The sequence below is a fragment of the Panthera pardus genome, unplaced genomic scaffold, assembly GCF_024362965.1.
Source record: "Panthera pardus isolate Hobbes unplaced genomic scaffold, ASM2436296v1 HiC_scaffold_3, whole genome shotgun sequence".
NCBI classification, from domain to species: domain Eukaryota; kingdom Metazoa; phylum Chordata; class Mammalia; order Carnivora; family Felidae; genus Panthera; species Panthera pardus.
This window is the reverse complement of record NW_026526876.1, coordinates 51,197,075-51,222,964: the sequence shown is the minus strand read 5'-3', so window position 1 is coordinate 51,222,964 and position 25,890 is coordinate 51,197,075. Positions and strand designations below refer to the sequence as shown.

The 25,890-nt window shown below is 48.7% G+C and overlaps 2 protein-coding genes and 1 non-coding gene across 4 annotated transcripts; 2 read left to right on the top strand and 1 right to left on the bottom strand.

Moving 5' to 3' along the window:
- Positions 1–541: 541 nt before the first annotated feature.
- Positions 542–17,306, bottom strand: RAD51D (RAD51 paralog D). Its single transcript, XM_019423953.2, has 10 exons — positions 16,984–17,306; positions 16,591–16,652; positions 16,257–16,375; positions 8,347–8,428; positions 7,982–8,116; positions 7,379–7,474; positions 3,906–3,996; positions 3,714–3,784; positions 1,338–1,502; positions 542–1,192 (listed from the first exon to the last, which is right to left on the bottom strand). Exons 1-10 carry the CDS (start codon positions 17,063–17,065, stop codon positions 1,109–1,111), a joined length of 987 nt encoding a protein of 328 aa, XP_019279498.1. The 5' UTR covers positions 17,066–17,306; the 3' UTR covers positions 542–1,108.
- Positions 17,307–18,514: 1,208 nt separating this feature from the next.
- On the top strand, positions 18,515–25,470 carry FNDC8 (fibronectin type III domain containing 8). Of its 2 annotated transcripts, none has more exons than XM_019423955.2 (4): positions 18,515–18,924; positions 22,390–22,759; positions 24,239–24,448; positions 25,008–25,470. In XM_019423955.2, the coding sequence occupies exons 1-4, from the start codon at positions 18,716–18,718 to the stop codon at positions 25,158–25,160; spliced, it is 942 nt and encodes a 313-aa protein (XP_019279500.2). In that variant the 5' UTR covers positions 18,515–18,715; the 3' UTR covers positions 25,161–25,470. The 2 variants fall into 2 exon arrangements, with proteins under 2 accessions (XP_019279500.2, XP_019279499.2); XM_019423954.2 differs by having other exon boundaries at positions 18,552–18,924; positions 24,239–24,475.
- TRNAE-CUC (transfer RNA glutamic acid (anticodon CUC)) lies at positions 20,045–20,117 on the top strand. Its single transcript has one exon. It is a non-coding gene; the product is annotated as a tRNA-Glu (tRNA).
- Positions 25,471–25,890: the final 420 nt, after the last annotated feature.

The window sequence follows — 25,890 nt, the reverse complement described above, 5'->3', positions numbered from 1 at the left end:
CCCCCCAGCCACGGCTACAGCCCTCAGATGGATGGCCACAGTGCCAATAACAGACAGGGGGGTTATTTCATACACTAGGGCACCAGGCTGTGGTACAGCTGGCAGGAAGAGAAGGGTAATTATATTGCATCTCGGAGCCACTGGCAATGAATTTCTGCATAAAGGACTAGATTTGCCATGTATTATTTACGCCGGCATCAATTTTCCCAGCTGGCTCTATTTACTGTGCAAATTCTCCTCTGTCTGTTTATGGGCAAGGCCATGGTTCAGCACCTTTGGCTACTCTATACTGTAGAGGGGCCCTGCAAGGCACCGTGCATAATAAACAAGTAGCTGGATTCACTGTGGTCACATCCTCCCTTCCTGTTAGATTATATCCCTGGGACTGCAGGGAGTTCACAATCTCACCTAGTCATGGTGATGCATGCAGGTGTGTGAAACCAAATCAGCAAGAGGGAAAAAAGGAATAACCGTTCTTTGGAACCTCACTAGGGGAAACTGAAAAACAACCTTCTGGGGGGAAATTAGGTGGCTTTGGGGCTCAGGGAATTTCGTCTTTGTATTTTTCAGAACATGACATAGATAAAGGTTTTGCATTTACAAGGGCACTTCCACCTAGTACCTCAGAGACAAAGCTAGGGGAGCTCCATCTTACGGATGGAAAAACAGAGGCCAAAAACCCCCAAACAAAAACAAACAAAACAGAGAGAAGCGGGGGCAAGCTGGAGGCTTCATGGCTCAGTCACTGTGTAAGGATGGAGTGCAGGCACAACGATGACACACAGGGTTCTGCTCAGTTACTAGCATGCCTCTTCAGAAATGCCCTAAGCAAGAGTGAACTCAGCTCCCACTGGAAACATACGTGATAGAAACAAGGAAGAAAACTTGGCACTGGCATGGATTTCTGGGTCCTTCCACCACAGCACCTCTCTCGCCTGTAGCTCTGTTTCCACAGAAAGAGAAGCTGAGGAAACAGAGATGCCTCTTCTGTCCAGCCCAAGAGCTTCAAGTGGAATCCCAAGCGCTGGGTGGCAGTGAACAGCAGGTGTTACTGTGCACAGAGTTGGGGGGCCCATGATGGCCCTCCCTTTCCCAATCAGTAGAACAGTCACATCTGATCTCCCTGTGACGTGGGGCTCTGCTCTGGAGTCCCCCAGGTTCCAATGTCTACCATCTCCTGGAAACCTGTTGGCTGGGAGAAGACAGGAGGGAAGGGTAAGTTTTTGAGTGAAGCAGCCCAAGCCGGTGGCCATTTTGGTTGCAGGGTCTCAGCATCCAAGACATCTCTATAAGACATCTGGGCCCAGATTCCTGGCTTTCCCCTGGGGCTGGCTCACCAGACGGGGAGATTTGGTCAGATAGGCCCTGCGCCAACTGCCTGACGTCCCTGCCCCTTCCTCAATGTCCAGGAGAATCCGGGTGCTGGGTACAAAGCTCCAGGAGCGTCCAAGGGCAGGTTTGAGCTTCCCACTGTCCCTGTCTCGGGTCATGTGATTGGTCACCTGGGGAAGAAAACATCAAAGACTTAATGCAAGTGTAGAGGACATCAGTTCCTACTGCTTCATTCTACAAGTGGGAAAACTGAGGCCTCGCACAGAGAAATGACTTCCCCAAGGCTTCATAAGTTAGTAACAGCAGGTCTTGCGTTAAGAACCGTGGGTCCTCACTTGTGCTCAACTCTTTCCATTAAATCACAATGCCTCAGGCTGGACTTGGACAGAAGGTGATGGGGCATGTGTCTGGGAAAAGCAGTGTTGTCTGCACTTTGCTGAAGGGAAGCCAGCGGCGGGCTTCCCTGACCCAGCAGACAGGCATCCTGAGACCACATCCACCCAGCCTTTTGTGTCAGGGAGTGCCTCTGTGTGTGGGGAGGTTGGGGGAGCTTTGAAAGGGAGGTCGTAATCTGGTCAGTCCGTTCTACTCTGCCCAGGATAGTCATAGGTAGGCGACCTGAGCCTCACGGCATCCTCTTAATAAGATTCTCCCCACCAGACTCCAACCAGTGGCAGGGGCTGTGGCTTATTCGTCACCGAGTCCCCACTGCCTGAGCCAGAGGCACAAGCAGGTGATCACGTGCATTCTAAAGTCAGGAGAGGGAGGCCCTGGGACTCAAGAACACTGCTGGTGGGTGTAGAAATGAGAATACCTCCCTGGAAATTAGTTGGCAATACCGTATCTACACATTTAAAAATGCATGCACCCTCGGGGTGCCTGGGTGGTTCGGTTGGTTAAGCATCTGACTTCAGCTCAGGTCATGGTCTCATGGCCCCGTCGGGCTCCCCGTCGTGCTGTGTTGACAGCACAGATCTTGGAGCCTGCTTCAGATTGTGTCTACCTCTCTCTGCCCCTCCCCTGCTTGTGTGTGCTCCTTTTCTCTCAAAAATAAGTAAATAAACATTAAGAAAAAAAAAAAAAAAAGAAAATGCATGCAACCCTGACTCAGGGAATATACTTTCAGGAGTTCGAGGAAATAATATGAAATGTGCAAAGAGATTTAGGTATCAGCGTGTTGTTCACTGGTGTCTTCCTTAAAATAAGAGGAAAACCAGGAATGACCTACAGGCCCCAAGATCATTATGGTATACGATCTGGGCTGGCAAACTAATACCCAAATATGGCCCAAAATTGTTATTGAAAATCAAATGTGACTGGAACATAGCCATGCCCTTTTGCTCAAGTATTGTCTATGGCTGCTCTCATGCTATCTAGGCAGAGTTGAGTGGTTGTGATGCAAACCATATGGCCATAAAGCCTCAACTATTTACTGTCTGGCCCTCTACAGAAAACTTTGCTGACCCCTGTAACCTAGGTATTAGATAAAATATATAACTGCTAAAAATGGCATTCTTAAAACATCTAAAGATATGGGAAATGGAACGAGTTTTTTAAAAAAAATTTTATTTATTATGAGAGAGAGAGAGAGGCAGAGAGAGAGAGGGAGAAAGAGAAGCCCAACCAGGCTCCACACTGTCAGCACACAGCCCAAAATGGGGCTCAATCCCACAAACTGTGCGATCATGACCTAAGCTAAAATCAAGAGTCAGACGCTTAACCAACTGAGCCACCCAGGTGCCCTCAGTTTTTTTTTTAAACAAGGTTACAGTTTGGTCGGAAAGCTGGTTAAACGTATAGGTATATATGCAGAGAAAAAAGATCCTATGGAGATATACAAAAATATTAATATGATTTCTGTGGATGTGGCGATTTATTGCAAATTTGATTCCTATATTTAACTATTTTGCCCTATGAGAAGCATGCAGACTTAAAAGGGAAAACTATTGAGATAGAAACCAGATTGGTGGTTGTCTGGGGCTGGGTGACCTTTTTGGGGTGACCAAAATAGTCCAGATCTTGATTGTGCCAGGGTAACAAGACTGGATACATTAGTATCTGTTAGCCAAACTTTAAATGAGAAGAGAGTTACTCTGTGTGAATTATACCCCAATAAACCTGTCTTAAAGTAAAAAGAAAAACAAGACTGTCCTTGACCCCTTGGCTATTTACGTCCAATCCCGTCAAAATCCAGGGCTCGATGACCGAGGGAAGTTGGGCCAGGACCCTTTCCTAAAGGGCCACTTTCGGGTTTCAGAGGCTGCCATTTAAGGGAAGTAAACAGCCTAGAAACTGAATTAGAAATTGAATTCATGTGCCCCCTTGGCAAAGCCCTGGGATCAGACACAAAAGCAGCAAGCTGGCCAAGCCCAGTTCCTCACCATTACCGCCACACCAACGTCCCGGGCCAGGGTCTTCAGCTCTCGAGCCAGCTGCATCATCAAGGCCAAACCTGGAAGAGAAGCAAAGGGCGAGGGCAGCAGGGCACCCGGGACTAGGCTGGATGGGGACTGGATTTCAGAGCTGGGAGGCAAGCTCATGTCCCGGACTGTGGGCTCTGCCACACCTCTTACCTTCCCTCTGCTGACCTCCCAGAAGTGGGGAGACCACGGCAGTGACCGAGTCCACAACCACCACCTTCACAGTCGCTGAGGCACTGCTCACCTGGGGAGAAGCAGGTGCCATGAACCAGTTAGTCTCTAGGGGGTGTCCATTACAGGACAAGATTGCTCCTCTATCCGGAACTGGTAAGAAGTAAGTTCCCCAACCCCAAATATTAGCTGTGCAGGTTTCACGGACTTTCAGTCCCCCACCCCACCTCCTATGTAGGTATGAGAGATTTTACTGAAGACTTGGGTGGAGAGAGAGGTTTTAAATCAAAGGACATCACAGATATCCCAAAATATATTTGCGAAATCCCTGTTCCAAGTTCTATAGCCCTAGCCATGAATTTTCTTTTTCCTTTTTTAGGATTTTATTTTATTTTATCTTATTTTTTAGAGAGCACATACACACACGTGCGAGGGGGATAAGCAGAGGAGGGAAGAGAGAGAATCTTTCTTTTTTTTAATGTTTATTTCTTTTGAGATAAAGCATGCGAACAGGGGAGAAGCAGAAAGAGAGAGGGACAGACAGAATCCCAAGCAGGCTCCCAGCTGTCAGCACGGAGCCCCACACAGGGTTTGATCTCACAAACTGTGAGATCATGACCTAAGCCAAAATCAAGAGTAGGGTGCTTAACTGCCTGAGCCACCCAGGTACCCCGAGAGAATCTTAAGCAAGTTCCATGCTCATGTGGAGCCCAACTCAGGGCTCGATCCCACGACCCTGGGATCACAAGCTGAGACGGAATCAAGAGCTGAACGCTCAATCGACTGACCCACCCAGGCACCCCTTAAGATTTTATTATATTTTTTAAGTGTATTTACTTATTTTGAGAGAGAGAGAAAGAGTGCATGAGCAGGGGAGGGGCAGAGAGAGAGGAGAGAGAGAATCCCAAGCAGGCTCAGCATTGTCAGTGCAGACCCTGATGTGGGGCTCAGTCCCACGAACTGTGAGATCACGACCTGAGCCGAAACCAGGAGTCAGATGCTTAACCGACTGAGCCACCCAGGCACTCCTTAAGATTTTATTTTTAAGTAATCTCTATACCCAACGTGTGGCTTGAACTCACAACCTTGAGATCAAGAGTTACATGCTCTACTGACTGAGCCAGCCAGGTGCTCCAGTCCTGAATTTTCTTAGCAGCCATCTTTCTCCTGATGGCCAGCCCTCCACCATCTTTTCAGGTCCCTCTTCTCCCTCTCCTTCCTACTCCCCAAATTCCTAACTCCCTGTGCTGAAGGGTTAGCCTTCTCTTTACTTCACTCTTTCCAGATCATCATGCCTCTAGGGCCTCATCTTATGCATCTGAAGTGGTTCTAAATCTAGACTATATAGACAGCCATCTGTTAAAACCATAAACTTTTGTCTTTACACAAGCATTAGCATCTTGGACCTAACCTCCCTTACTCCTTATATACAAGTCATTTGCTGATTCTGTTTCTACAGCTTTCTTTCTCACTTCATGCCGACCAGATCTTGGATATTCAGCATTATCTGGCCTGTCTTTTGCATGTCTTCGTTCATCTTCCAGTTTCTGACTCTCGGCCATCAGCTTGTCTAAGAGAAGACAGCAAAAGAGAAGCTAAAGCTGAAATCAGCTTAACTCTTCCTTACTCTGGGAGAGCAGGTTGAAATCTCTGGCTAAAATGGGGACAGCCAGCCTTTCACTGCTGGCAACTATGGAGTTATCAGGTCATCCATGGCAGACAGAACCTAAAGCAGCCCCTTGACCCCCACCTCCAGGTGTACAAGCTCTCATATAATCCCCTCCCCCCAACTACAGGTGAGTCTTATGGCTTGCTTCTGACTAATACGGTGTCAAAGGTGTTGGAATGTTACTCTCTTGTCTAGGCTACGTTATACAGCAAAGGTAATGAGACATCACTCCCAAGATCACATTATGTTATATGAGACTGTGTGTTGCTCTCATTCTTGTGCTGTCTTGACGAAGCAAGTGGTCATGCTGTGAACTGCTATGGAAAGGGCCACATGGCAGACAACAGGGGGCAGTGTGCCAGCAAGAAACTGGACCCCACTAGGAAATGAATTCTGACAACAACCTGAGTGAACTTATAAGTGGATTCTCCCCCAGTTGAGCCTCCAGATAAGAACACAGCCCAGCTGCTATCTTGATTACAGACTACTGAGATCCTAAGCAAAGGCCCCAGCTAACTGTGCCAGACTCCTGACCCATAGAAATTGTGAGGTAGTAAACATGTGTTGTTTTAAGTCATTAAATTTATGTAATTTGTTATACAATAATAGGATATATACTATCATAATGGTCTTCCAGTAAAAAATACAGTCATTTGACTTGGGAGTTGAGAGATTTGGGTTATTCACTTAGTTCTTATCCTTATTATGTGGTGACTATAAATAACTTACTAAACTTCTCTGGCCCGCACTCTCATCTCTAGAAATAGAGGGTTGGATTAGATCAAGGTTACTTGACTTCATGTCTCAACACACATGGGTCATAATCAGTGATGGCTCCTATGGCAAGTATCTGTTCAGTACATTCTAAAGTTTGTAAAAATGATTTACTTTACATGCACATGTTATGCTTTGGGATCAGAGTTTAACATGAATTGAGCTATTCTTTTCTTTCTTTTTTTAATGAATTGAGCTATTCTAAGATGTCTTTCTAAATCTTGTAGCTCATAAATCAGTGCACCAAATCCTAAGTACCTAGGCAAGTATAGTGCAGTACCAACCCAAATGCCATTCTAAACTCCTCTTCCTTGTTAACAGGATTCTGAAGGTTTTCAGGTACTGGGCAGAAATCTCCTGACATCATGGAAAGTGGGCCCAACTCCTAGTCTGAGATACACATAAAACTCTGTTTTGCCCAACTAGATGTAAAGCAAAGTCTACTAGTGGCTTCTGAAGTCAGATTTTTCTTTCCTGATCAAAGGAGAGAAGTGCAGAAAAGGGGCCATCTATTACTTCCCTGAACACCGGGGTTGATGTGTGAAGACATAAGGCTTAGAGCTATAGCAGCCACTTTGCAATCATGAGGGGAAAGAGCAAGAGAATCAGACACACCAACCTAGAGCCCTGATACTGTGGACCAGCCAACCTCCAGACTCATGTGAGATAATTAAATGTCCTCAAGGTTCATGTGTCTGTCAGGCAGACTCTATCACTTGCAGCTGAAAGTAATCCTAGCTGATCCTGTGAGGGAATGAATGCAGAAATGAGTATGACAGGATCCTTGCACTCAAGGGTCTTACTGTTCAGCGGGAAAGATGGGCATGTAAACAATGAGGTACTCAGGAATGGATTTAGCACTCAGGAGTCCCATCCTGGAAGTGGCATGCACAGCTGGAGTCACCAGATTGCACATCTGCATTTCCAAACAGTCTGTCGTAGGGCACCTGCCCACATACAGATTGCCCCGGCAAGTTGGGTGAAGCAGGAAGGGACAGAACAGCAGGCTCACCTGCTGGGACATAGCGCCTCGGAGGTCCTGCAATACGTCCAACATCTGGAAGATGTCAAATGCACGAACCACCTGGATCCTCTGGAGAGCTCCTGCCTAAAGAGGTGGGAAAGAGAAGGAGGGGCTTTCAATAAGAGGGAGCAGGGGATCAAGCAAGTTAAAGAGGGATTTTAAACCTGAGCAGACGCATCTAGACATAAGGACTCAAGTCCAAGATGGCAGATGAGCTTTGTCTACTGGGCCAGTTCTCACACTGGTGGTTGCCGGGAGCTGACCTACAAAGCCAAGTCAGAGTGCAGTCAGGGAAGTACAACTGGCAGGTCTGGTTAGGAACGTCTGCTGAGAGCAAGCAATGGGAAGGAAACACAGATGCTGGGTGTTTGCCAGCCATGACTTAGGGTGAGCAAGGGGTTGGATTACCTGGGAGATCAGTGCGGTAGCATCCCAGCTAGGATAATGTCATAACAGGGGAAGCTTGAAGAGTACAGGAAGTATTAATAGAAATGACTATTAATCCAAATGGCCATAATTCTTGCAGTATAAGGGATACTTGGGTCTTTCTGTGTCAGAACCTCAAAGGAACTCAACCCTCCTACCCTTTACCTGCTCCTCCTCATCTGGGGTTCTAGCCTGAAGCAGCTGGAGGAGGCGGGAGGCTGTCAGTCCTCCATTGGAATCAACGTATACAACATTCTGCTGCAAGCCATAGGCCACATTTGCAGCCACACAAAGACATACCTGAAAAGACAAGGCATTGGGAGAACTTGAGCCCCCAAAATGAGAACTCCCCACCAAATCCTGTGCAAATCCCAGTGACATGATCAAGCCAAGTTCAAGCCCCACTCCTCATCACCCATCCTCTCTCTTCCAAGTTCTGAGTCACAAGCACATTGGCAGAAACTCCCTCAGGGATATGGAGCTATGCACCCACCTCCCCCTGTCCTCCTGGCTGCTGGCCGCACATGTACCTGGGTTTTGCCGCTACCTGGGCCTCCTACAATTTCAGTCACTTCTCCAGTGTAGAGACCAGCATCAAGCAGTTTGTCCAGGCTGATGAAAGAAGAGGAGGAAGGAAGAGAATCAACCCAGGGGACTGGAGGGAACAGAGGGGAGTAGGAACCAAGAGAAAAGGAAGACATTCCTTCCCAGCACTGGTTCTGCCCAACGATCTGAACATCTCTGGGGAAAGAGGGCACGGCTACAAGATCCTGCTTGGGGCCCTCCTCATCTGTTCACTCTCAGCCTAAAGATCACTCCTCACAGAGGTCTCCGCCGCCCCATCAAAAGGTCCTCCTTCCTGATCTGAATCTCAGTCCCTTGTGGGTTTCCTTTAAACTCTGAAATAATTATAGATTCATTAGGAAGTTGCACAAAAAAAATCGTACAGGGGTGTTGCATGTACCCTTCGCCTCACTGTCCCTAACGGCAGCCCCCTGCACTGTAAGATACACTGTACCACAGTACAACATCGCCAGGTGACCCTAGTGCAATCTGCAGAGCTTATCCAGATATCCCCAGTGTTATGTGTGTGCGCGTACAGTTCTATGGAATCGTATCACACGTGGTTTATGCAACCACCACAATCAAGATACAGAATGTTTCCATCACTATAAGGCTCCCTTTATAGCCACCCTTTTATAGCCACACCCCTCCATTCAACCCCTACTCCCCTAACCCCTGGAAACCACCAATCTGTTCTTTATCTCTATCATGTTGTTTCAAGAATGTTATGGACATAGAATCACACTGTATGCAGCCATTGTGGCTGGTTTCTTTTGCTCAGCATCATTCCCTTGAGATCCATCCAAGTTGTTGTATCCATAGCTGTTTCTTTTCATTGCTGAGAAGGAGCCCATGGTAAGGATGTACCAAGTGTGTTTAACCACCCACCCATTGAAGTCTGTTCTAGCTGTTTCCACTTTGGGGCAATTATGAATCAAACTGCTATGAACATTTGTGTACAGGTTTTTGTGTAAACCTGTTTTTATTTCTCTGGAATAAATGTGTAAGAATAGAACTCCTAGGGGGTGCTTGGCTGACTCAGTAGAGCATGCAACTCTTGATCTTGGGGTTGTAAGTTCGAGCCCCACGTTGGGTATAAAGATTACTTAAAAATAAAATGTAAAAAAAAAAAAAAAGAATACAACTTCTGGGTTGTGTGGTAAGCATATATTAATTTTATAAGAAACTATTAAACGATTTTCCAGAGTGGCTATGCCATTTTACTATCCCACTAAGAATGTATGAGTAATCCAGTCTCTCTATATCCTTACCAGCATTTGGTATTTATCACTGCTTTTTAAATGTTTGCTTATTTTTGAGAGAGACAGACAGAGCATGAACAGGGGAGGGGCAGAGAGACAGGGAGACACAGAATCCAAAGCAGGCTCCAGGCTCTGAGCTGCCAGCACAGAGCCCGATGCAGGGCTCAAACCCATCAACCCTGAGCTGAAGTTGGGACACTTAACTGACTGAGCCACCCAGGTGCTGCTATCACTACTTTTTATGGTAGCCATTCTGGTAGGTGTGCAGTAATATCTCACTGTGGTTTTGTTTTGTTGTTTATTTTTTTAATGCTTATTTATTTATTTTTGAGAGAGAGAGAAGGGAGAGAGAGAGGGAGGGAGGGAGGGAGAGGGATCATGAGTGGGGGAGGGGCAGACAGAAAGGGAGACAGAACCCCAAGCAGGCTCCGTACTGTCAGTTCAGAGCCCAGCACAGGGCTTGGACTCGTGAATTGTGAGATCATGACCTGAGCCAAAATCAAGAGCCAAACGCTTAACTGACTGAGCCACCCAGGTGCCCCTCATTGTGGTTTTAATTTGCATTTCCTTAATAACTAATAATGTTTGACATCTTTTCATGTGATTATTTGCCACCTGTATGTCCTGCTTGGTGAAATATCTGTTCATGTCTTTTGCCCATTTGCTAACTGGATTGTTTCACCATTGAGTTTTGTTTTTTTAAGTTTATTTATTTATTTTGGGAGAGAGAAAACTTGTGTGCACACGTGGGAGAGGGGCACAGAGAGACAGAGAGAGAGAGAGAGAGAGAGAGAGAGACAGACAGACAGACAGAAAGAGAGACAGAGAGAAAATCCCAAGCAGGCTCTGTGCAGAGACTGAAGTGGGGCTCGACATGGGGCTTGAACTCATGAACCGTGAGAGATCATGACCTGAGCTGAAATCAAGAGTCAGATGCTCAACCGATTGAGATACCCAGGTGCCCCTCACCATTGAGTTTTAAGAATTCTTTATATATTCTAGATGCAAGTCCTTTGTTGAATATGTGGCTTGCAAATACTGTGCCCAGTCTATAGCTTGTCTTTTTGTCCTCTTTTGCAGGGCAGAAGTTTTAAATTTTGACTAGTTTTTATTTTTATTTTTTTTATTAAAAGTTTTACCTTTTTTTAATTGATCACACGTTTGGTGTCACATCCAAGAACCATTTGCCTAGCCCTAGTTCCAGAGATTTTCTATATTTTGTTCTAAAACCTTGACAGTCTTAGGGCACCTGGCTGGCTCAGTCGGAGGGTGCAACTCTTGATCTAGGGGTTGTGAGTTTGAGTCCCACGTAGAGTGCGGAGATTACTTTAAATAACATCTTGAAAAATAAAAATACAGGGGTGCCTGGGTGGCGCAGTCGGTTAAGCGTCCGACTTCAGCCAGGTCACGATCTCGCGGTCCGTGAGTTCGAGCCCCGCGTCAGGCTCTGGGCTCATGGCTCGGAGCCTGGAGCCTGTTTCCGATTCTGTGTCTCCCTCTCTCTCTGCCCCTCCCCCGTTCATGCTCTGTCTCTCTCTGTCCCAAAAATAAAAAAATAAAAAAATAAAAATTTAAAAAAAAAAAAAAAAAGAAAAAGAAAAATACAGATAAAAGCTTGACAGTTGTACATTTAAGTCCATGATCCATTTTCAATTTTTGTGTGAGATGAGGGGTTTAAGGATACTTATTACCCCATGATGCCCACCAGCTCCAGCACCATTGTTGAAAGATTATATCCTTCCTCCACTGAAGTGTTTTTGGACCTTTGTCAACAATCAGTTGGCCATATCTGTGAGTGTACTGCTAGGTTCTCTACGCCACTCCACTGATCTGTGTCTTTTGCGTGGCCAATACCACACCAGTCTTGATTACTGCTTTATAGTAAGCCTTAGCATGTGGCAGACTGATTCCTCCAACTTTATCCTTTTTTAAAATTGTTTTAGTGATCCTACATCATTAGCTTTTCTGTTTAATTGTTACAATAAGCCTTATCTCTACCATCAAAAAAAATCCACGGGGACTTTGGTAAGAACTGCATGAAGTTTTTAGGGCAGTTTGTGGAGAATTGCCGTGTTTACTCTGCTAATCCACGAATATAGTGGGTCTCTCTATTTATTTGGGTCATCTTTCATTTCTTTCATCAGCAAGTTTGAATTGTCAGCATACAGCTCCCATACCTGCTTTGTTAGATTTAGACCCAAGTATTTCATTTTCTTTGGGGCAACTGTAAATGGTATTATGTTTTAATTTTCCAATTCCACATGTTCATTTTCAGTATACAGAAATGCAATTGATTTTTATGTGCTGATCTTGTATCCTGAGGCCTTGCTGAATTCACTCAGTTCTAGGAGCTGGTAATTATTTTCTATGTGCTTGTTTTTGTCTGTCTTCCCCATTTGGCCCAGAGCACCCACCGGCAAGGACTAGGCTCCGACATTGGCATAGAGCCAGAAACACAGGAGATGCACAATGAATGTTCCCAGAGAAACAAGTGATAGAAAAGTACCAATTAGTTCCTATATTGCCAAAACCCTGGCTGCAGAAGCCTTGGGATAAACTCAAGACACAGCCAATTCCTAATCCACATCCTGTCCTTGAACCACGATGAAACAGGTTTCCACTCCCTACCCGACCTGTGGGCTGAAGCTTCTCTATCTACACCACAGCCCATACTAATGGCTCCATGTCCTGACCTCATGCATCCCTTTCCCAGCCCTGCAAACCCCTTCCCAGGCCCCAGTACTCTGCAAAGGTTCTGGAAGACCTCCCCTGACCCTCCTGTGTACACCAAGCATCACCTCAGTAAATACCCCATCTATTTCGATTCCAAGGACTCCATGATTATAGGCACACGTCCCTGCCAGTCAAAACGCTCTTATCACCACTCCAGTAGCCTGTGGCTTCTCCCGCTGGGACCAGACAATCCCTAGCTCCATCATGGCAGCGATTCTCCTGGTATGGTCCCCAAACCAGCAGCAACAGGGTCACCGGGAACTGGTGTGTAATGCAAATTCTCAGGCCCCGCCCCACATCCGCTGCATCAGAAACTGGAGACTGTATCTGATTTCAACAAGGCCTCTAGGTGATCTGGATGCGTGCGCATGTTTGAAAACCACTAGGCTAGACTAGTGATTCTCAATCCTGCCTGCATATTAAAGTCTCCAGAGGAGTTTTGAAAAAGAGGCCTCTGTCAGCAGTTCCCAGACTTGTCCGCACAGTGGAATCAACTGGGAACTTCAAAAACGACTGATGCCTGGGGCTCAGTTGGTTGAGCATCTGATTTCAGCTCGGGTCATGATCTCGCAGTTTAGGAGTTCGAGCCTCAAGTCGGGCTCTGTGCTGACAGCGCGGAGCCTGGAGCCTGCTTCCTATTCTATGTCTCCCTCTCCCTCTCCCCCTCCCCCGCTCGTGCTCTGTGTCTCTCTCTCAAAAATAAATAGACATTAAAAAACAAAAAGTGTTAAAAAGAAAAAAAACAAAACCTACTGATGCCTGTGTCCCATCCCCAGAAAATGTGATTTAATTGGCCTGCAGGAGGCATGGGCTTTGGAATGTTTAAAGATTCCCCAAGTGATTCTAATGCCCAGACATGTGTGGGACCCACTGACCTAGAGTAATTAAGTCAGAATTTTTCTTAACCTCCCATTTGATTCTAACGTGTAGCCTGGGCTAAACCACTGGTACTGACTCTCCAGACAAGAATCAACCTCATTCTTGGCCAGGAGGACCACGCTACATAAGGAATTCTCAAATCCCCCTCTCCGCTGACTTCTTAGCTGTGTTCCTGTGTTTTCATTTCATGCCTCCTACTGCCCACAGGACTCTCCTACCGAGCACTTCTAACTCGGGGCATGTGACGTCAGAGAGAGACACCTCGCCCCGCCTGCCTGGTGCAGCAGAAGCACACCCTGCTCTTACGACTTGCTTTGAATCCGAGTGATTTCTGGGAGTTAGCCTCCCCCTTTCCCTTGGGATTGGCTTTTAGTCTTTTCTTTTCCGGCCGTTCATTCCAACATGACCTAAGTACCTCACCATTTCCTGAAGGTCTTACTCTAAAACGAGGGAGATACAGAGACACAGAGAGACCTAGCTCCAGCCTTGGAGATACAGAGATAAGAGAGACCAGCCTTCAGGGAATCACCTGTCTCCCCCAGTCAATACAGCTTCTTACAAGGTCCACTTCACTCTCTATTGTCCTTGTAAAGACTGACATTGCACATCAGGCTCTGAGATGGCCTACAACAAAGAAACTCATTTAATTTGGGTTAATGAAGCATTTCCTCAGCGTGACAACAGAACTCCCCACCTCCCTTTTAAAAGTTACATCCATCCGTTAACTGTCCAGAGAACGTTGTGAGGAGGGCAGAAACCCAGCATATCATCTGATTGATTCCTCACAGCTACATCCCACCAGGTAGCAAGGCCTGTTGCGCATCTTTTCAATGCGTCTCCTGCTGTCACCTGCTCTCGATGGGACTCACGCACTCCACCGCTACTATCTCGGTCTTGGCCTCTCTCCTGCGAGCCTCCCTAGTCCAGTCCACCCTGCACACCTCTGCCTCCGTGCCCCCAGCTCACTTTCACATCACGGCCTCCCTCCTGGAGGCAGGCAACAGGACAGAGCCGTCCGAGTCAGAAGTGTGACAGGTACGGCCTCAAGGGCCTGGTCTGCCACTTACTAGTTGTGCGAACTTGCCCACGTCACTTAACCGGAGTTCCGGTCTCTTCATCTAGCCAATGGTTGTTTTACCTGTGATGTGTCCATTGGTGGTCGTGGAGAACAAAGGAAATAATGTACTGTGGAGTGCTAGCATGGTGCCGGGTTCTTGGTAGGCACTCAGAGAAGGCCCATACGTTCCTCAATGCCCACAGCCTGCCTCCGCCTCAGAACTTTCCAGAACCACTCTGATTTCCTTTTCTTTAAAAAAAAAATTTTTTTTTTACGTTTATTTATTTTTGATATAGAGAGACAGAGCACAAGTGGGGAAGAGGCAGAGAGAGAAGGAGACACAGAATCCGAAGCAGGCTCCAGGCTCCGAGCTGTCAACACAGAGCCCGACGCGGGGCTTGAACTCACAGACGGCAAGATCATGACCTGAGCCGAAGTCAGACGCTTAACCGACTGAGCCACCCAGGTGCCCCTCTGATTTCCTTTACAACACCCCACTGCAGCCACAGTCCTGACCATTTATGACTTGACTTCTCCCTAAACGCTTCCTCTGCCCATGTTGCTTTTCTAAGCTCTCTAAGCCCAAAGGCCAGGTCTGCTTCCGGTGAATCACTCCCTCCTTATGCTGCCTCCACACATGCGTACACCTCTCTTCTGTTCACCTGCTCTCCTATCTACCCACTACACCACACATTCATTAAGTGCAGGAGCCGTGCCATACTGGGACACCTATAATCCGCATGTATCTGGCACCTAGTAGGCATGCAGTCGGTGCTTGAGGGGTAAGAGACTTGGACCACCAACCAGGAGGAACAAGCACCATGCTGTATGAATCTTGCCAAGAGAACGTGTTAGGGAAACAGCAAGGGCCAAACCAATCCAGAGACCTTTCTGGTGGCAGAGTTCCTCATCAAATTCTGCACGAACAGGCCAGGAAAGAGGTCAGACTCCCTCGGCCAGAAACTGGCTGTGGTCTTCCAACTCTTTCCCTTCCAAGACCACGCAGCAGAATATAACTACTCCTCCACGGAAGCTCCCTTGGCCCCTCTTGCTGCAGGGTATGGGGCACACACCCGGCTCCGATCAAGGATCTCAGGGCTTTTCCCACCACTCCACGCCCCTCAATCTCTAGGGCTAAACTCAAGCCTGCTTAATCATCACTAACTCACAAGGTTACTGAAGAGATTACATAACCTAATGTCAGTGGCTGGCACGCAGGAGGCACTCAATGAGTGTCAGTCTTGCCATGTTCTCTCGACCTATCCTTTTTGTTTTATTCATCTTTGAGAGACAGAGCACAAGTGAGAGAGGGGGCAGAGAGAGAGGGGGACAGAGGATCTGAAGCAGGCTCTGCACTTACAGCAGAAATCCTGATGTGGGGCTTGAACTCACAGATAGTGAGATCATGACCTGAGCCGAAGTCAGACGCTCAACCGACTGAGCTACTCATGTGCTCCTTGCCCTGTCCTTCAGTGAAATGGGAAGCAGGGCCAGAGAAGAACTGCTTTGATCTGCTGAATAATAATGAAATACTGACATTTTGTGTGATAGGATAGTGGTTCTCAACCAGAAGCAATTGTGCCCCCACAGGGGTCATTTGGCAACATCTGGAGACATTTTTGATTGTCACAACATGGGGAGAAGGGAGGTACCACTGTTATCTATTGAATAGAGTCCAGAGATGCTGCCCAAAATCCTATAATGCACAGGACAGACACCCTCCCACCCCCTGCCCCGGGGCAAATAATTACAAATCCCAAAATGTTAGAAGTGCGAAGTCAAGAAACCCTGTCATAAGGTAAGACAACTCAGAAGTCCTGGCCATCTGCCCATGCTGCCCTCATCACAGCTTGAAAAACCCTGCTCTCTCTAGATTCAAGAGTGAAAGGCGGTACTGGAGGCAGTGCGGTCCTCCAGCCTCTCACCTTCTTACCCAAGTACAAACCTTCCGATGCCAGTGGACAGGATGGCTGTGGAGGTCTTTAGTTCCTCGTACAGATCAGCGCCATTGAAGGGGAAAGCTGAGAACTGAGCCAGCAGCACCCTTCTCAGGGCAACCAGGGCCTACGAAAGGGGCGGGGGCAACTCAAGATGGGGCCCGGATCGCTTCAACCCAAAGCAGCCCGGAGCACACAGCAATGACCCGCCAAGGGAGGGGGCATCCCAGGGTCTCATACGCTGCTGCCATCCCAGTTATCAATCTCTGGGAGCCCTTTGTTCCTTTGACTCAGGGTTGAGCATTTAGAGACACCCAAGTTTGTAGCGTGGAGATAGCTCACCTTGTAAGACAAGCCACACTTCTGGGCTACATCCTCCAGGTCTGCAGAAACCAGGTCCACCACTGAAAACAAAGCACACGTGGTTGACTGGCAGGAAGGGAGGCGCCGGGCTTCCCACACGTGGCTTTTCCTCTTCTGTAAAGCGAGGTGCCGGTTCTACCCCGGGGCAGGCAGTCCCAGGCGGCCTACGTGACAGCACAGAGCCGTGGGGCCTGGCGGGGCGCCTGGCACCCAGTAGGGGTTCTGCCCTCCCCAGGGGCTCGGTTGGCCCCACTCCCGCCTTCCCGAGGCTCTGCAGAGCGGTGCGGGGCAGAGCACGGGGGTGCGGGGAGGACCCCTCCCGGGTACGCCTAGTCGGCGCTGTGCCCAGCTGGGTGGTGCGCACGCGGTCACCTGTCTTGATCCCGCGGCTCCTCAGAAGCTGGACCGTGTCCTGGGTGAGGCCCGGGCACAGCCCGGCCCTGAGAACGCCCATGTTCCCTGGGGGTCGGTCCGGGTAACGCCAGGCTCGGGGCTGGTCGTCCCGCGGGCCTCCGCGGGGCCCTCTCCCTTCACCCGGCGGCACCCTGCTCGAGAAGGGGCGCAAGGCGGCAGCGCGGAGGGGGCGCGCCCCGCCGGGTCTCCGCGCCTCTGCCCAGCTGCTCGCGCCACGCCGCGCTTCCGCCTTCCAGGCGCCAGGACCTGGCCTTGCAGCGCCATCTGCTGGCCGCGCGGCGACAGGGCGGTTGGGGCGGGAGCCGGCCCCCAGTCCCCAGTCCCCCGCCCCACGACGCTCCACCCCCGTGCCCCCCCCCCCCCCCCCCCCCCGGCGCCCGCCGCGCGCTGCCGACTGGACCCGCTCTCCGCCCGCCACGCCCCGCGTCCGCACACGCCTCCACCCGCCTCCGGGGGCGCGCGCGCAGGTCGTGCTGCGCGCCCCCGGGCGTCGGCTTCTGTTCTAAACGCTGGGCCGCGGAGTTCGACCCGACGGACCATCCCTACCCTCAGGCACCTACGTGTTAGTGGGGAGGACAGTGAAGAGGAGTCCAAGATACCGGGTAATTACAGATTTCTATGGTAGGTGCTCAGAAGCAGCAGAGAGGGCATCTGCGGCTCTATTTTTGAAACAACACTTTCTCTTTTGGGGGATGAATTAACAACAAAAACCCTGATGATTTGGAACACAGAAGATATGATTTGGCGTTTTTAAATGTCCTTTGCTTTGCCTCGTCCTCTTGGAAACATAAAACAACTTGACATCTCCTCACAATCCAATAAGGCGGCTGCTGTTTTTATCCCCATCTCCCAGAGGAGGAAACTGAGGCTCAGCGAGGTGAAGTCACTTGCCAGAGGTTTACACAACCTGTAGGTGCAGAGCGGGACTTAGAGTGGACAAATCCACATGTGAGTGCAAAGCCACTCTAACCACTCCCGGAGTTATGTGTTGGTTTTCATACGGTAAGGTGGTTTCCTTGAGAACAGAAACAGGTCTGGCCCATATTTGTATCCCTGTGCAGCATCCACCGTTGTCACTCAACACACAGAGACGCTCGGGGTGAGGATGTGGCACATTTAGAGTTCTAGCAGCAAAACCTGGCTGTATGTGGGCTGTGAACCCCATGAGCCATCTGGACTTTCCCTGTGCCTACTGACATAGTTGGGGTTTGCTGCCCAGGATTTCTGGATATAGAGCCTCAGCATTCTGGAGACAAACTCCCCCCTCCCAGAGACCCATTTCAATGCTGCCTGTCTCCCAGGGCCCCTGCCGACTCCCACCTGCCCCCGGGAGCCTTTCTCTTACCACCTGCTCCTCCTTCCCAGAGCAGCTCCAAAGGGAACAGGTGGTAAGCATTTTGAGATCTTCAGAGAAGGACAGGGTTGCTGTAACCACAGAGCATTAGAACTGGAAGGGGCCCAAGGGATGATGTAGTCTGTCCCTTGTACCCCACTCCTAACACTGGCCCTGGGCGGCAGCAGCCTCCGATCAAGGGGGAGGCTGGCCCCTAATTGTTACACTCTGCCGTGATTATGAAGTCAGCTCATTGCACCCCCAGCCCACGCAAACTACGGGTGGGTCCACTGCCCCCAGTTTCTCTCTGCTTCCTGTCAGCTGTGTGGTGACGGCTGCGGTCCCAAAACAGACAAGATGGCATCAAAGGCACTGTGTAAAGTGGGAGATGGGGGGGAGGCCATGCTGAAGAAGGAAAACCTCAATGTTCTGAATGCACTCGATCAAATGTCGAAGCCTTTTCCAAACCCCAAGTCTATGAACAGGACCGTCACTACCAAAGGACTCCCACTTTCCACAAGAGGCAGTTTGTTTAACTTCTTGGAGGAAGATACCATCAATCTACCGTAAGACACAAGTCTGGTCCTTTCCTTCTTTCTAAGGCCGGAACTGAGGGGCAAGGAGAGGGTCTCGGAAAAGCAATCCTGCTTCCTTGACCTGTCACAGCTTGGTCCCTGAACTCCCCAGGAAGAGCACAGCATGTGTACAGGTTGCACTTTGGATGTCTGACCCCAAATCAGTTCTTGGAGGCTTGGAGGCCTCCTGCTCCAAAAGGCCTTCGAGGATTAGAGTTTTGTTGACGGTACTTCTCATCCTGCTTTGTCTAGCTGTGGTCCTCCCCACTCCCACACCCCCGTACAGACACCCCTAGTCCATTCCATTCCCCATGGCTCCTCTTCCTCAGTCCCCCCTTTTGGTGCCTTTGCCTGCCTGATTATGTCCCCCCAGTAGCCTGCCTGCTGTCAGCCTGAAGTTTATTGTTCTTCCTCAGTGATTGTAGGTTCTCTTTAGTTTGTTCCACAAAATTCTCTGAGCATCTCTAAGGTGTCTGGCCTAATGTCAAGTTCTAGGAATGCAGAGTTGAAAAACACAGCCCCTGCCTTCAAGGAGTGCTCAGTCTGGTGTGTGTGTGTTTGTGTGTGTGTGTGTGTGTGTGTGTGTGTGTGTGTGTGTGTGTGTGTGTTTGGAGATGTTCGGCAAGAATCAAGAATAATAAGCCCAATCTGTGCTATGACAGGACACCTTGAGGAACCAGACAGGGCTGTCACTGTCTAGAAATTCTTAATAATTTTGAAGAAGTGGCCCCATGAACTGTGTAGCTAGTCTTGATTACATGAAAGGGATATGACGTCCAGTCCCTAAGGGACCTATAAGTAAGCAGGTGTGGCTAAAGTGACAGATACTTGTAGGAAATGTCATGTGATATGACAGGAAAATCTTGGGCTAGGAGCCCAAGTTCAAATCCAAGTTCTATCACTTAAGAAACATGACTGTAGACAAATTAATTAAGATCAGGGACCTTCAGTCCCTCATTTGCAAAATGGGGCTAACACCCATCCAGCAGGGCTGTCATGAAGAGCATAAAAAATTTTTGTCCAGCATATAGCTCAATACTTAACTACTTTCTGTGCCCACTTCAGCACTGCTCTTTTGAATAAGAGAATCTAAAACAGATATTCTTGGGGTGCCTGGCTGGCTCAGTCGGTAGAGCATGTGACTCTCGATCTTGTGGTTGTGGGTTCGATCCCTGTGTTGGGTGTAGAGATTAGCTTAAAAAATTGCTTTAAATCTTATAGATAAATAGAGACTCATTAGGACAATCTTAAGTATAAGTGACCTAAATACAAGACTCCAGCCTACAAAGGACCTTGATGGGGGAGTCACCTATGGCAAATGTTCGCTAGCATAGAAGGTTTGGACGGATCAGGATTTCTCAGGAGGTAGTCTTTGGGGTTGGAACTCAAGGAAAAGTTGGCATATCCATCAGCCATGAAGCCAGTGGTTGGCCTGGAGTGAGGGATCCGGGCATGTGTATTGATTGCTGGATCTGTCCGGAGCAGCTGGGGAAATGGGGTAAGAAGCAGAGGAGAGGAGCCAGAATGCACCAGAGGCAGCTGGGAGCTGTGAGGCATGGGACCCAGGAGATCTGGGTTCTGGTTCAACCTCTGCCTTCAACTCACCTTGTGACCTTGGTTAGGGTACTTGGCCCCCAAAGGCCCAGTGACTGCTCCTGCTGTACCACTGCTCTTCAAAATGTGGGTTGTGGTCCATTAATGGGTGAGCAACTCACTCTAGTTGACAGAGACCAGGATTATAAAAATGAAACAGAAGAATAGAAAATTCCAGAGCACATCACACATAGAGTAATTACTGGTTCGTGAAATGTGTTTCAGTTTTACACGTATGTATGAGTATACCAGGTTTCCAGGTAGTATGTATTTCTTCCTTTTAGTCAAGGAAAAAAAAAAAAAGATTTGAGACCCAACCTTTTTGGATTCTGGACTACATCAGTAAAAAAAAAAAAAAAAAAAAACAAAGAAACAAACAAAAAAACAAACTAAGGAAACATGTATAAGGTTTTTCTTTGTAATAGCAAAGAATTGGTAACAAGACAAATCTCCATGTAATGGAAAGTGTACAACAGTTAAAATGTCTGAACCAGAACTACATGTATCAACACAAATGAATCTAAAAAAAACCAATGTTGAATGAAAAAAGCAAGCTGCTGATGGATATGACACCATTTATTTATATGAAGTTTTAAAATATGCAAAATAACAGAACTTGTGTAAGGATAGCGTACACATGTAACAAACCTATAGAAACACACATGAAGAATAAACACAAAATTTGGAATGTGCTGTACTGGTTACCTCTGAGCGGGAGGATGCAGACTGAGGAGGGGGACACAAGTGTCAGGGGCTTTAACTGTACTGCTGAGGCTTTAGAAGGTGTACATGATTTGATACGTGTGTGTATTATGAAGTGATTATCCCAGTAAGTTTCATTACCATCTGTCACCACACATGGTTATAGACTTATTTCTTATAAGAACTTTCAAGTTCTACTTTCTTAGCAACGTTCTTCTTCTTTTTGTTTTAAAAAAAATTTTTTAATGTTTATTCATTTTTGAGAGACAGAGACAGAGCATGAGTGGGGAAGGGGCAGAGAGAGGGAGACACAGAATCTGAAATGGGCTCCAGGCTCTGAGCTGTCAGCACAGAGCCCGACGCGGGGCTCGAACTCACAGTTCACGAGATCCTGACCTGAGCCGAAGTCATACGCTCAACCGACTGAGCCACCCAGGTGCCCCTTTCTTACCAACTTTCAAACATACAATATAGTAGTACTAACTATAATCACCATACATTATTATATATTAATATATTATTCTTGATATCTTGTGTATGTCTAAAATATTTCATAATTTAACAAAATTAGAATGGAAGAAAGATTTTTGAGCTTTTACCCCAATATATTCATATTTATGTGTACTATTAACTTTACATGCTACATATTAATAAATATTGTTAAATGTTGCAAAATCTAAGTAAAGAAATTAGTAATTACTGTTCAACAGTAGCAAGTATTAGTAAAGCTTAATTATTTTTAATTTAGACACTTAGATATTTTTCCATACCCCACTAGATTGGTTTGGGCATTCCCCAGGGTATTTGCACCCTGCTGTGGAAGGAGGACTTAAGATTTTAGCAGTGTTTCTCAAATTCTGGGCCTCAGAACACATGCCTCAGAATCATCTGAAGATCTTATTAAAGATACTTTAGTAGCTTCCCCAGTCCCACCCCAAAGCAGGGCGGGGGGGTGGGGGCAGGGACCAGGAATCTGCATCTTTCAGTAAGTGCCCTGGTGGGTTGAATGGACTGCTGCAGGGTGATAAGGATGTTCTGAGCTATTCAGAAGCATCTGGGGTTACTGGCGAGTCAGGCTCAAGGCCTGCCTTCGGGGAGATTCCCAGCTGCATGGGCTGGGGTGGCCTCCTTCAGTGGCTCACCTGTCTCCCTCCCACTCAGGAAGCCGATGCCAGTGGAGGATTCTGAATGCAGCTCTGATGACACCAGCATCTCCCCACTCTCATCCACCTTGTTGAATCCCATCAAACTGGCTGTGACCCAGCCCAACAGCAGCTTCTTTGCAGGGATGTTAGAGGGGGAGCTGAACAAACTCAGCCTCTCCTCGGTGGGCAACGACACACACAAGAGGGACCTGGCTCTCTGCCCCCGTCCATCGAAGTCCCAAATAGTCCCTGGGGGCCTGCTGGACCTTGACAACCCTGAGCTGGACACAGACACCTCCTCAACACCCTCAGAGTCCTCTGTGGTCATGGATGTGCCGGAGGCGCCCTTCATCTGCGAACACACAGTCAGCGACTCCACGGCTGTGGTGAGTTTCCCTCTTTGTGCCTTCAGGTACAGGCTTACTGGCTGCCCCCGTGTGCCAGGCACTGAGCTGAGCTCCACGGGGAGTGCGAAGATGCCTACCACCTGCATCCTGACCTCACGCTCCTGGCACAGGAGAGAGGCCATGTCTGTAAAGCACTCCAGTGCAAGCTGGATTGGATGCAGTTCTATGGCCAGAGTTCAGATCAAGTGCCACCAGGAATTCAGGGGGAAAGAAAAATTACTTCCAGGTGTAGGAATAAGCTTGGTGGCTTTGGTAGCATTTAAGCTGGGACGCAGAGGTAGGATTTAAACATCCAGGGATGGGAGAAAGACATTCCATGGAGGGGTTGACACTAGCAACACCTCACAGGTGGGAAAAGGTGGGAGCAAACAGCCAGGTCCCAATGTAGGGCTCTCGCACTTTTCTGTGCCTACAGAGCCAACCGTCTTCTTAAAAATGAGATTCCTGGGCCTCATCCCTAGAGATTCTGATTCAGTAGGTCTGGGGTGGGGCCTGAGAATTTGCACCACTAACAAATTCCCAGGTGGTGCTGATGGGCCTCATGTTGAGTAGCACTGTTTCAGGTCCAGGACAGGGAACAGAGTGGGGGAAGTTAGCCTGGAGTCATTTTTTTGGAGGTCCTGCAATGTTAGGCTACTGTATAGATTTTTCTGTAAGCAGTAGAGAACAGCTTTTTGCAAAGCCTTCTATCTGGTGATATAAGGTGATATTTGAGCTGTATTTTAGGAAGATAAATCTGGAAGTCCCAGATGAGCAGTGTCTCTCCAAGTGTGGTTCCCAGACCACCAACAGTGTCAGCATCGTATGGCAACATGTTTGAAATTTAAATTCTCCTCTCCTCCCCCTCCACCTGGGCCTACTGAATCAGAAACTGTGGGGGCCAGCAGTCTGTTTTAACAGGTCCTCTAGGGGGTTCTGATGCACACCCAACTTTGAGAACCGCTGGCCTAGATGGAGGAGAAATTGGTAATGGGAGACCTGAGAGAAGACAGCATGGCCAGGAATCTGCAGTGCTATAAAAACTCCCCCAGCTCCTTAGCCAGGCTTGGCAACCACTGTTGTAGCACAAAGTATGTGGGCTCTGGAACTACTGGTTTGAACTTTGGCTCTGTCACTCTGTGTGACCACGGGCCAGCCACCCGCCTTCTCTGAACCCGTAATCTCATCTGCAAGGAGTGAGGTGCACAAGATGATCTCTAAGGTCCCTCTCAACTAGTCTAGAAGAAATATGGGCTGGGGGCACACCCTGAGGTGGGTGGGGCTGCCCAGGGAGAGTTGCAAATGCTACAGGCCCGTAGCATGCCTTATCCCTTCCATCAGACCTGCCTCAGCCCCAGGAGGGACAGGGGATGGGAGTGGGGCATTTGGACCCATGGTTGGGGGTGGGAGGTGAGGGGAGGACAGCCTGGAGCAGGTCTGAGGAAGCCTGGTGGTGGGGGGGGGGGTCTCTTCTTCTAGATTTCCTGGACCTATTCCCTGGGCAAGCAGCAGGTCAGTTTCTACCAGGTCCTGTTGCAGGAGGTGGTCAAGACAAATGACAATGAGCCGCCCAAGACAAAGAATCGCCCGTGGATCTTCAACAAGATCTTGGGCACCACTGTCAAGCTGATGGAGCTGAAGCCTAACACAAGTTACTGCCTCACCGTCCGTGCGGCCAACACAGCCGGGGTGGGGAAGTGGTGCAAGCCCTACAAAGTGAGCCCTGGGAGAAGAGGGCCGGGAGGTCAGGGGATTTGGAGGCAACTCATCTTCTTGCTGGCTGCCTTTCTGCCTGGGCGGATGAGCATGAATTCCAGGTTGCTTCCTTCTGGGAGGTTTAAGGATTACACCACTCTGGGGCCCACTGGGAATGCAAACTAATATATTCATCAGCACCTCTGTAATGTTCAGCTTCCAAAGCCACTACTTTTGGGATTCTTCAACTCATAATAATCGTGAGTGGGCCAGGAAGTCAAGGGCATCAAGGGAAACACAGGGAAGAGGCGAAAGGGGGACGAAGAAGGGAAGGGAGGTGGGCAGGGGCACGGGAGGAGAGGCCCAGACGACTGTGGTTGGAAACCTCACACGACAGAGAAGGCACTGGTTTGTACCTGTTCCTGGAGTCCGTGAACAGGCGGTAAGGCTATCTAAGATCCCATTTGGCAAACAACAAGGGGGTTGCAGAGACGAAGAGCTGAGCTAGGGTCAGGTCTGGGATGGAATTCTGAGGGGTTTTGTTTTATTTCAGTTTGCAACTGTGGCCACCGATTTGAACAGCTTCCCCGAGAACAACCCCATCCAGATCACCGTGCAGCGTAAGGAACCCCAGCGGAAAACCGTGTCCATCGGGTTGGAGGAGATGCGGAAGCTGGAAGATCTAGAGTACCTATTTCCCTACTAAGGAGGGCCCCGGGAAGCCCCTCACCTATCTTCAGCTTCAGCCTCAGCCCAGGGCTCTCAGGAACCAGAATCATGAGATGTACCACCAGCACCATGCCAGGGAACTGCTGACCACCCTGCCCGGAGCCTGGTGGCGATGCTCCCAAATCTCCACTCCTGGGCCCGGGCCTAGGCTAGATAGGAGCTCCATTCACCTGGAGACGCCACAGGCCAGGTCAGGTCAGCTACTGACTACAGCTGCTCGGCATCCTCCTCCCCAGATCTGTCTGGGCTGGGTCGTCCCTTATTAAAGCACTGCAGGTCACCCAGCATACTGAATTGTGCTTCGTGTTGACAGCCAGGCTGGCTGCCATTCACCTTCTTAGCTTCTGCCAGGACTGAGAGTCTGGGTCAGGGGCTGGGGGAATATGGAACATAAGGCTGGCAGGGCAGTGGGGTGCTATCACCACCTATTGCTTGGCTCTGCCAGCCTCACCCCTTTCCCTGGGGGAGGAAGAAATGTTAAAGACTAAAACGCACATACACTGGGATAAGCAGCAACACTGGACAGAGGTGGTGGCAGCTTGTCGATTGTCAACATCAGCTTGAGCTCTGGAAGGACGTGGCGCAAAGTGCACAGGTTATGGGGCAGGGTCTGCTCTAATCCTAGTTTTTCCTGGATGCGAGGGCACGGACAAACCATCTAAGCTTCCTGGGCTGTTTCAGGGAGGTGAGAACCCTACGGGCAGGAC